This window comes from Kogia breviceps, chromosome 7, assembly GCF_026419965.1.
Source record: "Kogia breviceps isolate mKogBre1 chromosome 7, mKogBre1 haplotype 1, whole genome shotgun sequence".
NCBI lineage: Eukaryota > Metazoa > Chordata > Mammalia > Artiodactyla > Physeteridae > Kogia > Kogia breviceps.
The window spans coordinates 27,169,942-27,187,114 of NC_081316.1; the positions used below are offsets into that span (position 1 = coordinate 27,169,942).

General features: G+C 36.5%; 1 protein-coding gene across 4 annotated transcripts in view; it reads right to left on the reverse strand.

Annotated features, from left to right (window-relative positions):
* Nucleotides 1-17,173, reverse strand: part of DNAJC24 (DnaJ heat shock protein family (Hsp40) member C24) — a 75,437-nt gene that overhangs the window by 11,848 nt on the left and 46,416 nt on the right. For all 4 annotated transcript variants that reach the window (XM_059070392.2, XM_059070391.2, XM_067038065.1 and 1 more), the window contains exon 3: nt 7,214-7,352. In XM_059070392.2, the coding sequence (XP_058926375.1) occupies nt 7,214-7,352 (139 nt within the window). The remainder of the gene's footprint in view (nt 1-7,213; nt 7,353-17,173) is intronic.

Below are 17,173 nucleotides of genomic sequence, written 5' to 3' on the forward strand. Positions count from 1 at the left end.
AACAGTGGGATCTAAGAAAACACTGGCAGGACTCATCAGAGAGGTTTATGAGCCTGCAATTCAAAGAGATTAAAAGGAAAATCTACGGAGATTCTTTCACACTGAAGAATAACATTAAATAACTATTAGCAGCTTGGTTCAGTAAAGCTTACTAGAGCTCTCGCTGGGTCATTCACAACTTTCTAAAAGAGGAAAGGTTTTTTTCAGCTCCATTTGGGAATCAATAAATATTCCTTACTTCTTACCAGACAATGGAATTCCAGTCTTTTAAAACTTCCTCCTAATGACAGTAAAATTTCTAAAACAGCTCTTTGTTTGCTGCCTATATAATTACACTTCCTAATCCCAGGAAACCTTTTCTAACTGTAGCTACAATTCAAATAAATAAGTAAAAATAAATAAATAACAGCAAAAAAAAGCTACCGAGAAGAGGAATTAAACTTTATTCTTTATGGATGAGATATCTAAAAGTCTCATTCAACCCACTACTGGCCAAAAGATCTAGTCTATCTGCAACTCTGTCCCTACTATTCAAGAGCAATGTTGTGTGTTACTCAAGTGATCAAGTCCCCAGAACTCTCTCATTTAGCAGTTAGTGCACTGTATTTATTTTTATGCCATTTAAAACAAAGTTTATTTCAAACTTACAGAAGTCATCTATGTGTGTTAAAAGCAAATCGCAGTATTTTCCTTTAGGTCTAAATTAGTATCTTGTTGCTTTAAAACCAAGTAATTTAATTTTAAACAATCACCTCCTTCTTAAAAATCATTTCAGTATACATAATTAAATCTTTCATATAGGAAATAACTTGAAGGAAATCAGTTCCTTGTTCTTAATAGTCTCTGTTCTTAGAACAGTCTCTACCTTGATAAGAGATTCAGAATCAGGCAACATTTAACTTGGAACCTATTCATTACATCACAAAGCTCTATAATTCTGTCCCAGATGAAATTAAAGAGTCACAACTGCAAGGCTTTCCATATTGAAGAAAAACTACAAACTTGGAGCTTAATTATGGACTTGAAGAACTACAGTTCTTTCATAAGCTGAACAGAAACCCAGTGCTCATGAAAGGTACCAAATGAAACCCGGAAATTGAATTTCATGTTTCACTGCAGAAAGGCAGAACACAGTAGCAGAAGTAAGCCTGGCCTCTCACTCTGGCCCTCAAATATGCCTCATTCCTGACTATCTGGAACTAAAATAGTAGGTTGTACACACCTATTCAAAACTTGGCAGCCCAGCACAGTGATTAAGAGTCAGAGAATGGCTTTGAGTTTCTCCTCTTATCAATTACTAGCTATGTGCCCTTAGTCAAATTACTTAAACCCTCTGGGCCTCAGACTCCTTCTCTGGAAAACAGATATGAATATCTTCCTTACAAGGTTGTTAAGCGATGATTAAAAGACAATCGCCATAGTTCTAGTGCTCAACAAATGGCAGCTATTTTAACTGTTATTATAACTCATAATGTTTGTGTTGACCTGTCTATAACAGACCACAGGAAAATGACTCAATTATTGCATGGTTGTGGGGGGGGGGAGTGGGGGCAGCCTCAAGTGCCACAGTGTAGGACGGCAGCAACTTTCACCCTGTCTGCATTTGTAACAGTGTTAGGAAGTTTGGTGTACTTTACTATTGTCAGTCCCATTAAAATTGATCTATTATTATCAAAGCCATAGTCCATATTATTATTTAGTCCTTCCAAAGTATCAAACAGAACTGAAAGATGGGGAAAAAAATCAAAATAATTTATGGATTAAATTCAGAGGTTAGACATAATGACAGTAGATTAGAAAGTCAGGGAAGGCTTTCTTTTGTGGGGGGTGGAGCTAGGAGGACTAGAGTTGGAACTTGAACGAAGAATAAGCAGTGAAGAATCAGAATGCGAGGGTAATTCTGAGTAACAACAAACAGTATAAGCAGATGTGTTTGGGCACCCCTAAATGAATGGGGAGAAGATTCACATTAGGTTTGTGATTGGTGATAAGGCTGGAAGAAGTAATTAGGGACAAATTTAAGAGCTTCTGTCCCATTTAAATTCCATGTGAATGGGTAAATGTTGTGTTAGGGAGTGGGTAGTTATATAAGTTCTTAAACAAGAGTAAGAATAAAGAAAGCTAGACCAATCAAAATGTAAACTACTATGGGAAAAGGCCAATTAGCAGCTGTGGAAGTAACCTGAGTCTATGTTATAATCTGGGTATGGTCTATTGTGGTAGCTGTGAGAATAAAAAGATCACTTACAGGAAAAAAAAAAAAAAACACATTAAAGAAGAAATGCCAACACTCGTATTTAATTCATTGGCCATATATTGAGCAAACTAGAAGTAATCAGAGTGTACTATGAAAGAAAGATTTCAAGTCTGACGGTTAAAAACAAGCAATGAGAAAGGCAGACCCAGTCTTGGTTTTGAACCCATTGATTTCAGTCGGGTCAAGTACCCGAGTAGAAATTGGGAAAGAGGTTAAAGATGGAGACACAAACTTCCTAAAATCCTACATTTTCTCTGTTATTAAATCAAAACTTCCAATTATGTCCAAGTATTACAGGATTATAACTATAATCTTGCCTGTAGGTTTCTATAGCATTATTTGAAACTAGCCAAATTTTTATTCAAAATCATTGAGAAATGATCTTAAAATACATTGTCATTGCAAAAGCAGTTATTTGTATTCAAGTAAAAGTAACAAATAATGTGAGTAGTCACCTTCTTATGACAAAGAAGATAAAGCAAGAGGACCCTCACAGAAAGTTTTATCTATATTATCTTCCCTCTCTGAAGAAATGTAAGTTCCTAACTGTCTAGATGGATTTTCTGCATCATTTCACATACTTACTTTTCCCAGAAACAGTCACCAAAAAAACATGCCCCCTGATGCTTATCTTCAAGTTTTACCTGAAGCACATTTTTATAGCCAATTTTCAAATTCCTAAAATCAAATGGAAAAACTGATATGACCATAATAAATGGAAACCCTAATCTGACTAATACAAGTATTTTATAAGGGTCAGTTTTAGCACATAATTTACACAAACATCCACTGGCCTTAAGTCATTATTCCAAACAGTTAACCCAAATTCAAATGATCTACACTTAAAAATATTAATTCGCTTCTTATGGAGTTAATCAGTCTTTAGTGTTAACTTGCTTTTCAGCAAGTACTTTTATTTTAAATTTAAGAAATTACATGTTGATTCAGTTTTCTGACACATAAATGTTGGTGGGGTTTTAAGGTACGTTCCTCGTCTGGTCCAAGGTTTACTTATTTATCTCCCATTCTCAAATAGTTATCCTAATAAAGGGATGGAGTGAACTGTATAATACAACAACTGAAACGACCTTTTGTATCTAGGTAAGGAGAGTACAGCTGATTAGCTTTAAGTAAAGACACTAACTTTACAACGTTTGGCTCAATCTTCTTCAGAGCCCAGCTGTCTTGGGTATCCAAGCACTTGGCCAATTGTGTAGCGTGAAGGCTCCACATCACCAAAATAATTCACTAACAGAGAAACAAGGTACATCTTAATATAAAACAATATATGACCAAGGACTCCAGACACAATCCACTTATTTTTTTAACAACATAATTTAATTTGACTGACTTCATTTGAAGGTCTGTTCCTCTTCAGATCACAGTGAAGTAACCTAACTCACAAGCTCTGTCACTCCATACAGCCACTGAGACATCAGAGATCTGTGTGACTCACACTACAAAGCTATTGAATCACGATCCCTATTCTTTTCATGATATACTTCTGATGTGTTTTTAAATGTGCTTAATATATGAGAAAACTGCCCACAAGAATTATAAAGGCACAAAAATCTATTCAACAGATATTATTCATAAGAACATTTTATAAATCCTAAAAAGATTTTCCAAAGTGTTCATCTGGTTGTCTGAAGTGCAAAGCCTAACCTTGAATAACTACATGCCTTTCAAGGGAACAGGGGAAGCAGTCTTTGGAAGCGTCCTTAAAAACAATAACGTAAATATGTCCAACTGGAACTAACTGATTAAATTCACTAGTTAACATTGCTTTCAAAATGTATAATATCCGGGAACTGACTATTACTAATCTTTTATTAGGTTTGCTTTTCTAATGAGCCTGGCCAACACTGCCCTAAAATGTCAACCAAGAATCCAGAAGTGTAAATGAGGGAGAAAAAACGCAGGTACTTTACTTTAGGTCACCTATCCTAGACTATTTCTTTTGATAATTCCTTTTGTGAAGCAAAAAATATGGATTTCAAGGGCTCCTTTAAACAATCTTTTACAGAAATAAATGGCTGTAGGTAATATTATGAGGCTATCCTTACAAAAGAGCACCAACTTTGAGCTGTGAAATATGAGAAAGTGTTCAACATCCGCCAATAAAACATCTCCTGCCTCCTTCCCAAGTATACAGAATGCAAACTTATTTTATACTATACGTTAATGCAGAGCAGGAAACAAACATATTTAAAGCACACACCATGAAAAGAAAGTTCTACAATGAACTATCACCACATGCAAAAAGGGTTCTGTATAACAAAGCTATTTCCATGTCCCCAGGGGGTGACCCAGAAAAAAAGAGTGCTTTGACCTGGTTATAACAACTTCTCTCTCTCTTGGTAACCTATCCTGGTCTTCAACAAATTATTACTCTCAAAGTTTTTCCTTCTATCAAATCTAAATCCTCAGTGTTAGAAGTTCAAGTTCATTTCCTTCTTTCGAGGAGCCATTTATTGAAGATAGGTAAAGAAGGAAAAATTAATGTCGGTAATCAAGAGAAATGACAATACAAAACCAGGTTTATTATGAGATTTTTGAAATAGCTCTAGTATGAAAGGCTTAAAACCAGCAAGTTGTATCTGGATAAGAAACGTCTATTCCTTATCTAAACAGCAAGCCAATTTCAATTTAAAACTGAAACGAAGCATTCTCACTATTTGGAGCCTCTGGTAATGAAGGAAATATTTAGTACTTAGATCTGAGGTACTAAAATATCATGAAAATTTGTATTGCTACTGTCCTTCTAGAAAAGCTCACCTGCCTGAAAAACATGCAAAGCAGACAGACATCATATAAATTCCCAGAAGATCTGCCTATTTATTGGAATCATGAATCAAGCCCAATTTCACTGTATTTGGTTTGTCTAAACTTTGTTGTGACCTCATCAATGAGTTACAAGAATCTCCTGAGATGCAGTAGGCTAGAGCTCCTTCCATTAAAACCTCCAAACCAAGGATTCAAAGCTCAAAAGAAATCCACGTTTCCAAAGACTTCTCAAAGGCAATGAGAAAGGCTTGAAGATGCTGGTTATTTGTTCTTCTAACATCTCTTAAACCTCCATCATGTAATTCTACTGCTCACTTTTAACCCTGCTTCCTATTTCTCCCATTTCTGGTCTTACCCACCCAATACCCTAGCAAGGGAGAATATTTCTTGATTCCTGATCTCTCCCTACCTCTTTTCTCTGTCGACAGTAGGTTTCTAGTCAGTTTCATTGATAAGTTCTTAATAGTACCAAGCTGTGGAGTGGCAAAAATGCAGAGTGACAGTGCAAGTACACACCCTACACTCCTTAAGATACAGTTTTGTGGATTATCCTCGCCTTAAGCAAATCGGCACCCCAGAATAAAGACTGGTAAAGACGTGCAAAGCACCATTAGAGACTGTCATCTACAGCAGAACTTGGTCACTTTAGAAACACAGGTTAACTTCTCACACACAATACATCCATGTTTATTAGTTTCTACACTTTCACAGAAATTTTACCATGTGAAGCAACATCAAAAAGATGTATCTATGGATAGAATTCATCCTCAAATGAAATCACCTCTACATTCTTTTGCCGGAAGTGCAAGAATTTACAGAAGAAATACAACATTGGAAAGATGCACATAAATGTACCAAATAGGAGGAGGACCCAATATTCAAGCCATATTTGAAAATTAATCCAAATTCATTGCAAAGGTATATTTATTGGTTTCTTAACATTTTTTGAAAAGTACTGTTAAGTTCATCAGTCTTAAAAAAGTAGAAGGGCTTTAGAGATGATTAGTATTATGAAAGTGACTATTAAAAACTAATACTCCAGTACATAAGCAAATTGCTTATGAAGTCTTTCCACAAAGGAATCGCACACTAACTGTAAGAAAGACTTAATTTTACTGATACAACTCCCTCTGAAAACAGATATGGATATTCTATATATATTGTTGGCTTTAACCTATAATGCTGTATCTTAGAAATAAAGACTTATTTCTCAAATCAAATTTTCATAACCTTAGTAGTAGAAGCCTTACAATCATTTTGTTAGGTTTGATCGTGTACTGGTGCAGGGCATGGGAGGAGATTCAATAATCAAGTACAGAGACAGTGAGCTTTTATCAACACATGTGAGTCAATGCTGAGCCTGGTGCGCTATGGCAGAGTGTTTTCCCCACAGGCTGTGGCTGATTATTGACTCCCCCCATTAGCATGTAGGGTGCATATTGAAGGTTCAGATAGAAGGCTGAGGGACTCCTATCCCAAGGCCAGTGCTGAAAGACAGCCTATCACTTCGTGTAACTGCAGTCCATGTGTGACAAACCTGACCTACATTTGTCCCTTTCTTTCTCACAAGAGCTTGTCACTGTTTTAAGAAGCTATTTTCTAAAATGCATAAAAGAAATGACTTTTAAAATTGCTTAGGAAATGTGCGTTCCTAAGATATCATTTATAACAATCTTACAAGGAATATAATTTATCCAGGAGATAATCATGAAAACCTAGCCTAAAACAAGTTCAGAGACAGCAAAGAGTGCTTTAAGATGTTATCCTTTATAGTATCTTCCTATAGATTGTCATTTATAGAGTATATAGTCTTAAAAGTACTCAATGAAAACTTTAATCAGTACATAATTAAATTTAATAAAAAGAAGTTTTTAAACATAAAAAACAGATTAATTAGGAATGTGTAATTAAGCATTTTTCATTAGTTATAAAAAGTAGCTTTCATGGCTTCACAAGAAGCCACATCCTAGTAGTTTTGCTGACTTCTCAATGGATACACAGTAGTCACTACTAAGAATAGGGCATCATTAAAAACAGTGACAGGAGGGAAGGAGTATAGGAGGCAATAACAACTTGGTGCAAATGCTGGAAAGCCTCCCCCAGAAATGGCTGCAGACTGTGCTTCACAGAGCTGCCAATGTGCTGGGGCTCCTCACCACAAGTACCTACCATGCCGCTGCAGGTCATACTCTTGTTTTGTCTCTTCATTCCCTAGAATCTTCCATGCCTGATCAACTTCGATGAACTTCTGTATACATTCCTCCACCGTTCCTGCTGGTACATCTGCACTTTGTTTGTCTGGATGATACTGCCAATCAAAAACAAGGGGGGCGGGGTGATGAGTAGAGAGGGTTGGTGGGGGGGTAGGTTCAAAAAAACCATCTAAATCTGAGCTTTAGTTAAGAGAGAAGGTAATGAGAAGATGAAAACTAAGATGCCAAGTAACGAGACAACAATGTTGCACCGGAGACAACTGCCAGGTTAACCAGAGCACTGGAGTAGCTATAAACCCATCAGTGACATGATCTGTCACAATGTGCAAAGACAGCATTTTCTGGATAATTTGCTGATGGAATCACTGGTCTCATGGACAATTTACCCAGAGAGGATGACTAACACAAACAGAAATAGGTACATGAAGACGAGCAGGACCTGACAGAGGAAGAGTACAAACTCTACAGAGTATGAAGCTCTCCTTATACCATATGCTTGGCTGTAGATATCATAACAAAGGACTACTAGCTTTTCTTTTGAAATTACACAATTATCACTTTGAATTACAACACTTCGCATCTTCTGGCTCAGCCCTGAAGATTTTAAAGTTATAAATCCCCAAACACAAATTTGTATTGAAAAATGGTTACTTTAGGGCAGATTTGTAAGAAACAATTTTAAAGAACTCAACAACACATTTGAATACAAATTAATTCATTAGTAAATCTTTCTTACATTTGTTTTCATGCTGAACCTTCTCCACACTGCTGGTGATCCCCGCTAGCAGAGCAAAGCTATTGTGATATCTGGTTGCCCAGAAGAACTAATGAACATCACGTATGCTGCGAGAAAGATTATAGGGCAAACAAAGAGAATCGGGCTTCCATTTTCCCTCTGGGAAACGATTTCTCTTCTTCTCCTCCTATGCCCAAATCTATCAGCTATTAATATTTAAATATTTAAGCTAATTAATATAAAAACTGAAGAAAAGGAAACTTAGGCTTTATTGTTTCATCTTTTGTAGGCCATGATTTATCAAATGATGCTCACGAAAGTTATTCCCATACTGAGGTTTAAGCAATCCTTAAAGCTAGGATATTAAGTAATGTACCAAAGCCAAAATAGAGTAGGCTACATTAAGTTCTCTACCTAACCCTTCTTCTAACACTATGTGAAGAAGTTCTGTGTAACAAGTTTGGTATGAATCAATGTTATTTCATGCAACACGCTCAAATACACCACTAGTATACATTTAAGATGTATCAATAGTTACACGTGAAAACGCAATATGCTGCAGTATGCCGCAAACACTGAGTAAGGCCCTAGAGAAATCATTCTAATCTAGCAGCTGTATCACAGAAGTACAGACTAGAATACAGGTAATTTCTAATAGGCCACTACAGAAACCAGTAGTGGTTGGTACAATGAACAGAACACACTGGACTAATCATACACCAACCAGACCAAGAAAGCCCTACAAAACCAAGAATTAGTTCCTGGTTGCCCCAAACTAAAAGCTATCACTAAATTTTGAGTCATATATCAGTTCTATGGTAGTCAAAGCACAATTCAATCATTTTCCCTAATTTGGTATTTTCCTATTATTTTAAATAAGTAATTCACCATCTGAGGCTTTTAGATCTATCCTGTTGTGCTAACAGAATGCAATAAATTTTATGCTGTGATATAGGTTTTAATTAAAAAATGAAAGTTATAGCAAGAAAATAACTATGTCATTTGGGGTACCAAAAGCCTCAGTCCAATCTGCTTTGACAGCAAGTTCCAGAACAAAATGAAGGTCTAAAAAAGATAATATTCTGCGGTAGGCTGATAATAGCACCCAAAAATATCAGGTCCTAATCCCTAGTTCCTGTAAATGTTACCTCATTTGGAAAAGGGGTCTTTGCAGATGTGAATTAAGTTAAAGATTGGGAAGATTATCCTGAACTGTGCAGGTGGGTCCTAAATATAATCAAAGAATTTTTATAAGAAAGAGGCAGAGGGAGATGTGACACACAGAGGGGAAGGTGATGTGAAGACTGTGCAGAGAGATTTTAAATACTGGCCTTAAAGACTGGAGTGATGAGACCATAAGCCAAGGAATGCTGGCAGCCACCAGATGCTGAAAGAGACAAGGAATGGACTCTCCCCCTAGAGCCTCTAGAGGAATGGTGGCCCAGCCACTACTTTGATTTTGGCCCAGTTATACTGATTTTGGACTTCTAGCCTCCAGAATTGTGAAAGAATAAATTTCTGTTGTTTTAAGCCACCAAATTTGTGGTAATTTATTTCAGCGGCCACAAGAAATTATACATAATCTAAACACATCTACGGTTTAAAACTAGAATATAACAGACACAACAACTTCTAAAGATATTTCAATTAAAGGTCTATTAATAAAATGGTGTCATTATTATGTACATTTTTTAATATATATGTATTTAATTTATTTATTTTTGGCTGAGTTGGGTCTTCATTGCTGCACACAGGCTTTCTCTAGTTGCAGTGAGTGTGGGGGGATACTCTGTTGCAGCGTGCAGGCTTCTCACTGTGGTGGCTTCTCTTGTTGTAGAGCATGGGCTCTAGGCATGCGGGCTTCAGTAGTTGTGGCACAAGGGCTCAGTAGTTGTGGCTCACGGGCTCTGGAGCGCAGGCTCAGTAGTTGTGGTGCACGGGCTTAGCTGCTCCGCGGCATGTGGGATCTTCCCAGACCAGGGCTCCAACCCGTGACCCCTGCATTGGCAGATGGATTCTTAACCACTGCGCCAGCAGGGAAGTCCATTATGCACATTCTTAACTTAAAATCTGCAAAGATTTTTTATTGCACACAAAAATCAAGCCTCTAATACTAGGTTCCAAGACTTTCTGATCCCAATGAATATTAATTTTTCCCTACTATTTCTATATTGGAGCCCTCCCATGAGAGGCAGGCTCAAGCATTCACTAGCACCACAAGGACCAGTCATTTTCCTCTGTTGTCAAGGCTTATTTTATTTTTTAAGGGTTTTTTTTTGGGGGGGAGCGCTGTGTTGGGTCTTCATTGCTCTGCGCGGGCTTTCTCTAGTTGCAGCGAGCAGGGGCTACCTTTCGTTGCAGCGCGGGCTTCTCATTGCAGTGACTTCTCTTGTTGCAGAGCACGGGCTCTAGGCGCGCAGGCTCAGTAGTTGTGGCACACGGGCTTAGATGCTCCACGGCACGTGGGATCTTCCCGGACCAGGGCTCGAACCTGTGTCCCCTGCATTGGCAGGAGGATTCTTATCCACTGCACCACCAGCAAGTCCTGTCAAGGCTTATTCTTTGCTCTTCTTTACTTTGAATCCCACTAGCCAAACTTTCCCACTGTTGAGAGCCCAAAGCTATTCCTACTTCATTCACTCAATGACCAAATGAAAGACAGAAAATCTATAGCATCCTGTGTTCCAGGGGCTGGCTTACTAACTGAGGAGCCAGAAACTGCCACAAAATGATAGCATGAGCTTCCTTACTTTAGAAAAATGCCAGCCAAATCATACAAACAGCAGGGAGTTCTGAAGAAAACACTCACCAATCAAATACAGAAAATATTGATACTCTTAATTAACAGAATAGGTATGTACTAAAATCAATGTTGCAAAGTTCATTTATTTTAACTTCTGTTTGCTACCAGTACTAAACTGAAATGCATTTTGCTGGAATTGGAAGAACTTAAGTCACCTAGAAGCAAGGAACTCAAAATTAAGAAATCAGCAAATCTTTCAACAAACAACTGGAAAATTAAAGTTTAAGAAATTACCAATTACAATAGCCTCAAGGGCAAAAAAAGGGAAATAAATGGAAAGAAATAATATGTTCATGATGGAAAGATCATGTCCATTTTTCCTAAACTGATACAAAAATTTTATGCAATTCCTATAGAATTCCAGTGAGCCACTTTGAAGAAGTAGACAAGATGATGATAATATTTACATGGAAAAACAAAGGATCTAGAATCTTCAAAAAGTACACAGTTGAAGGACTTACATGATTTCATGACTTAATATAAAGCTATGGTAATCAAGACTGTAGTACTGGCATAAATATATAAAAATAGACAGTGGAACAGAAGAGTCTAGAACTAGACCATATGTATACAGTCACTTGATTTTCAACAAAGGTGCCAAGGCAGTTCAATTGGGAAAGGACAATCTAGAACAAATGATGTTGAAACAACTGGATGTCCATGTGGAAAAAAACCTCAATCCCAATCTCATTACATACACAAAAATTAATTCAAGATGAATCATAGATATAAATGTAAAACACAGAACCATAAAGCTTCTAGAAGGAAACAAGAGAATATCTTTGTCCTTGGCAGGGACTGCTTTGACAAAAAGCACAAACTATAATGAAACAAAATGGATAAACTGAACTTCATCAAATTTTAAAATTTTCTGCTCATCAAAGATACCATTAAGTAAGTAAACAGACAAGCCACAGTCTGGGGAAAAAAATACTGGCTAAATAATTATCTAACAGAGGACTTGTATTCAGAATAAACAAACAAACAAACAAACAAACAAAAATCCTATAAATCGATGGTAAAAAGACATACTAATTAAAAATCAGGGGGAAAAACTTGAACAGACGTTTTTCAAAAGACATAAATAGACAATCACACACAAATGTACATTCAAACCTTTTCATTAGTTATCAGGGAAATGTAAATTAAAATCATGAGATACTTTTAAACACCTAACAGAATAGCTCAAATAAAAAAGACTGATGACACTAAATGCTGATGAGAATATGGAATAACTGGAACACTCATATGTTGCTGGCAGGAAACAATTTGGCAATTTGTTATAAACAAACACACGTATCTACTCTGTGGTCAAGAATTCCACTTCTGGATAGTTACCTAAGAGAAATAAATCATAAAAATGTATGTCCACAAAAAGACTTATCAAAGAATGTACTAACACTCTTATTCATAACAACCACAACCTGGAACCATAAATGTCTATCAACAGGAGAATGGATAAACTATAGTATATCCATAAGGGAATACTATTCAACAACATAAAAGAAAAAACTATGATACACTCAATAATAACACAGATGAATATCTAAAACATTATGTTGGGACTTCCCTGGTGGTCCAGTGGTTAAGACTCCACATTTCCACTGTATGGGGCATGGATTCAATCCCTTGTTGGGGAACTAAGATCTCACATGCCCTGGTGTGGCCTAAATAAATAATTAAATATTATGTTGACCAAAAGGAGGAAGAACAAAGGGTACATAGTATATGATTACACTGATATGAAATCCAAATTCAGGCAAAATTAAATCTATACAGTTGGCCCTCCATATCTCTGGATATGCCATTCTATATAAAGGACTTGAACATCCTTGGTTTTTGGTATCCTCAGGATGTCCTGAACCAATCCCCCAAGAATACCTAGGGATGACTATAGTGATAAAAGTTAAACGTTGGTTTCCAGGTTCAAACAGGGTATAGGGGATATAAATTAACTAGAAAGGGACATAGAATCTCTGGAAAAACAGAAATGTTCTATATCTTGTTTGGGGTGGTAGCAACATGGTATCAAATTTCACCAAACTGAACACTTAAGATCCATGCATTTTTCAGTGTATGTTGACCATATCTCATAGAAAAATACCTTCAAATATGTCTAAATGTTTTAAAAGGAATTTAATGAATCTTTCTAAGCCATAAAGGAAAAATGAGAAATTTCTTTCAATATTAAACAGAGAAAAGTACAATAAAAACATAGAAAACTAATGAAAAGACAGATATGAATTAGTGAAAAGTTTGAATTACAGTCTAGTTTATGGAAATATAGTTTTATTTACTTTCAAATACATATGTCAACCTCCAAAAACTTTAAAATATTTTAAAAAGTTTACTGTTGCTGAGTAGAGGATTAAAGTACATTCAAAAGTAAAATATGATAAATATGTCACAATACTAAAATTACTGAGAGAGTATCTCTCTGTGATTCTTTATTATAATAGGACAAAGCTGTCTATCTCCAAAGTTTTAGCAAAGTGCTATTTTACTATTCTTAATTGACTTGACACTCACAACTTTATGGTCTATGTAACTTCCTCACATGTGGGGAAAACTATTCAATTATATACACCTATGGTTTTCAAATCCCCAAGCCACTTATTGAGGATGAGAAAAATGAACACAAACAAAAGATTAAGAAACTGTCTTGAAACAAAAATAAAGGATCACTCATGACACTACCAAATATATACAGAAACACAGAATTGGTATGTGCTATCTACTTACTATCTAACTGATAACTAATATTTTAATTATGGACTCTGAATTCTGACTAGCTGAGATTTTATGGCAATGGGTTGTTCAATATGGAACATTTTAACTTCAGATTTTCTCCGTAGAGTAAATCCAAGTGCTTTCAAAATTCCTAATTCTGGAGTGACTGTCACATTGTGTCAGCTCAGTGCAACTCAAAATGCGGTCATCAGATTTGCAGCATCAGCATTATCTCAGAGTTCGTTAGAAAACAGCCCCCTCTCAAACCTACAGAGCGGGACCCCAGAATCTGTTTCACCAAACTCTCCAGGCAATTACTATGCATGCTAAACTCTGAGAAGCACACTGTTTGCCTCTACTGCTTAAAACAAAGAATTATTTGCAAGTCAGAAAATGAGTGCTTGATAAAAATTTCCCCTTGACAGATGCATTCCTCCAAATACTAAAAAAAAAGTGAGTGACACTCTGCAACTGTTAACCTATAACACCACAAAGAAAATTATGTTAAGTGTACCAAGTCAGAAATTTTTCGATATTTGATACCTTTTGTTCAGTAATCATAAATGCCAACCTCTTTATTTCATTGTTTGAACAAATGCCAACTTACTTCAGTGATGAAGAAGCTGATGAAATCTGAACAATATGCAAGTGGTATTTTAACCTGTTGTTTTTTTTAAAAGAGGGGGGTATAATTTGTATGAGTCTTCAGCTACTGAAGACTGCAATGGTGTCCACTGATAAGTTTGACACAAGTGCCAAGTGTTTTTCTATTAGAAAACACAGAGACAAGTGTTTTTCTACTAGAAGGGGAAAGAAAATTGAAGTATGTGTATATTGTGAAAAGAGTATAATACAATACATTGTGAAAATTCTAGCAACTTCTAAAAGTTTTTAGTGAAAATTAATATATTCATTACCTCCAAATGACCTTTTCTATTCACTAAGCAACGTAAAGTTGAAATGAAATGCTATTTCTTTACAATGAATGCATAAGACAGTTTTATGGTAAATTAACCACTACATAATAAGGTAATATTGGACCTAAACAGAGGTCGATCTGCTTAAATGCCTTTCTTACATTCCTTTTTAAAAGGAAATATTGCTTTATTTTACCAATAGCTTGCTACTTAAATGTTAAATCAAACAAAAAGTTAAGGAGGTCATATATTAAACCTTTACTACACATTTTTGATTATACTGTTTGATTAAAAAAATACTGACTGCAAAAAAAAATAACAACTATGAAAAGGACTTCAGGCAAATTTGATTAAACAAAAATTCCCACATCATCATGCTGATATTATTTGATCTACCAAGGTGGCCCCTGAACATATAGCACTTTGATTTTTCTCTATACATTAACAATGAGTTTAGTACCATTAACAGAATGCTAGCTCTCATCACTAGTTTCACACTTTCTTGAGTTCCAGAACCAAATTTCAAATATCTTCTAAGAGCTATCTTATTAGCACTACAAGTTCAACATATCTAAAACCCAATTTATCATCCAGACTCTAAAATTAGTTCTTTCTCCTGCTGAATTCCTTGTCTGTTAAGATCACTACCAAGCTTAATAAATGCTGAATGAATGCATGAAAGAAAAATACATTTCCTAATAATCCAAGCTACAATCTCATCCCATTAAGCACCAAATTTTGTAGATTCTACCTACATAATGTTCTTTCTATTCCTAATGACAAACCTAGTTCAAACCAACAGTAGCTCCTACCTAGTCTCCAGCATTCATCTTCTAACAGCTCTCCAGTTCATCTACCTGCTTCCAAATTCACTCACCTTAATTTAAAACCCTGACCATGTTATTCTCCACCTCAAAAATTTTAATTGTCCACATACTGCATAATAAACAAGTCATATTTAATCCTTACAAGTAAAGTCCTCCAATAAAAGAACCCAACCTACCATTCAAGCTTTATCTATTACAAGTATTATAGATATGCCACCTATGTCAGTCTAGTCATTCTACACATTCTAGACTAGACCTTCAGATATCACCCCTGAACACTCATACCTCTCTGTTTCCATGTCTTACTTATGCTGTTGTCTCCAATGGAACATCCTCCACTAGTTCAAATGTACCTCTTCCATGAGGGTGTGTTTAATATCCCTAGTCAGAGGGCATCACACTAGTTTTGTATATGTGCAACACTGTATCTTAACCATATCTGTATCTCTTGCCAAGCCCCAACAGGACCAATGCTGAATTTCCATATCACAGTAGATACACATTTCCAAACAGATTATAATGCAGAATACTACTGAGGAACTTCAAAATGCAGCAAACATATAAACACTGAATAAAAGCTTATTGTGGGTCATTTTTATTTAGATTTCCCATCCTTTTGTGAGTCCAGTCATCACTACATTTTGAGGCACTTATCACCTCTAAAGATAATAAAAACTCATTTCTTTGGACCTCAGTTGTGAAAAAAAATTGAAAAGGTCAAGTTGACAGAATTATGCAATAGGCATTAGTAAATATGACCACAGTAATATGTGACAACTAAAATAGCATTCCCCAACATTTTTACTGGTGAAGAACTGCTTTTGATTTATCAGAGTATTAAATATAGGCTCCATTAAAATATTTCATGAAAATTAGATTCTTAATCTTTGATAATTTTATAAAAACCAAGATCCTTTTCCCTAAAGTGCTTATCACATCATTGTCTCTCCTCTCAAAAGAACTACAGTTCAGTCAATAAAAGTTAATTCCAAAGCAACTATACCCCAATTAAAAAAGAAAAGTTAATTCCAAGTAACTCCATCTCTTTGCTCTTATTCTTTAAACACTATGACAGGTGGCCCTCACCAACACTGCCGAAGCCTTTCCCCAAAACTCCACCTTTTCATCTCCTTCTCTCACATAGCACTGTCTTATGCTTGTCTCTCTTCCAATCTCCCCTCAAAACTCCTCCAAAGTATGCCCCAGATCCTAAGAGGTCTTGTAGTGTAATACCCCCCGCCCCCACCTGAAGTGAACTGGTCGAGTTCTGATTACCTGCTGCAGAGACCAAGGCTCATATTTGAGACCTCACTTTCCCTCCACATCTGACAGAGGTGGGAGGCTCGAATTTCTGCCTGTAAACCCCATTTTACCACCACCCACCAGAAAAGAAGAATCAGGGCTTCCCTGGTGGCACAGTGGTTGAGAGTCTGCCTGCCGATGCAGGGGACATGGGTTTGTGCCCTGGTCTGGGAAGATTCCACATGCTGTGGAGCGGCTGGGCCCGTGAGCCATGGCTGCTGAGCCTGCGCATCCGGAGCCTGTGCTCTGCAACGGGAGAGGCCACAAGAGTGAGAGGCCCGCGTACTGCAAAAAAAAAAAAAAAAGAAGAAAAGAAGAATCAAGTGTGGCTGGAAGGGGCCAAAGGCATGAGTGCTCCCCACCACTGGGCCTCTGAGGTTTCTAGAAGTTAAGGATGGAGACAACGGGGTCTCTTAGGCAACTAGTAAAGAACTAGGGTTGTAGGGGAGCAGTTTCTCTCTGCTATTTTGCAACACAACAAACTTCCATAATAGCCTTCTACAGAAGGGTGTACCTGGGAATAAAATAGATGAGGAGACCAGGAAGGAGTACAGAATCACCTTATCTAATTCTCCTCAGGTTCAAGAAAGTCTTCCTACTA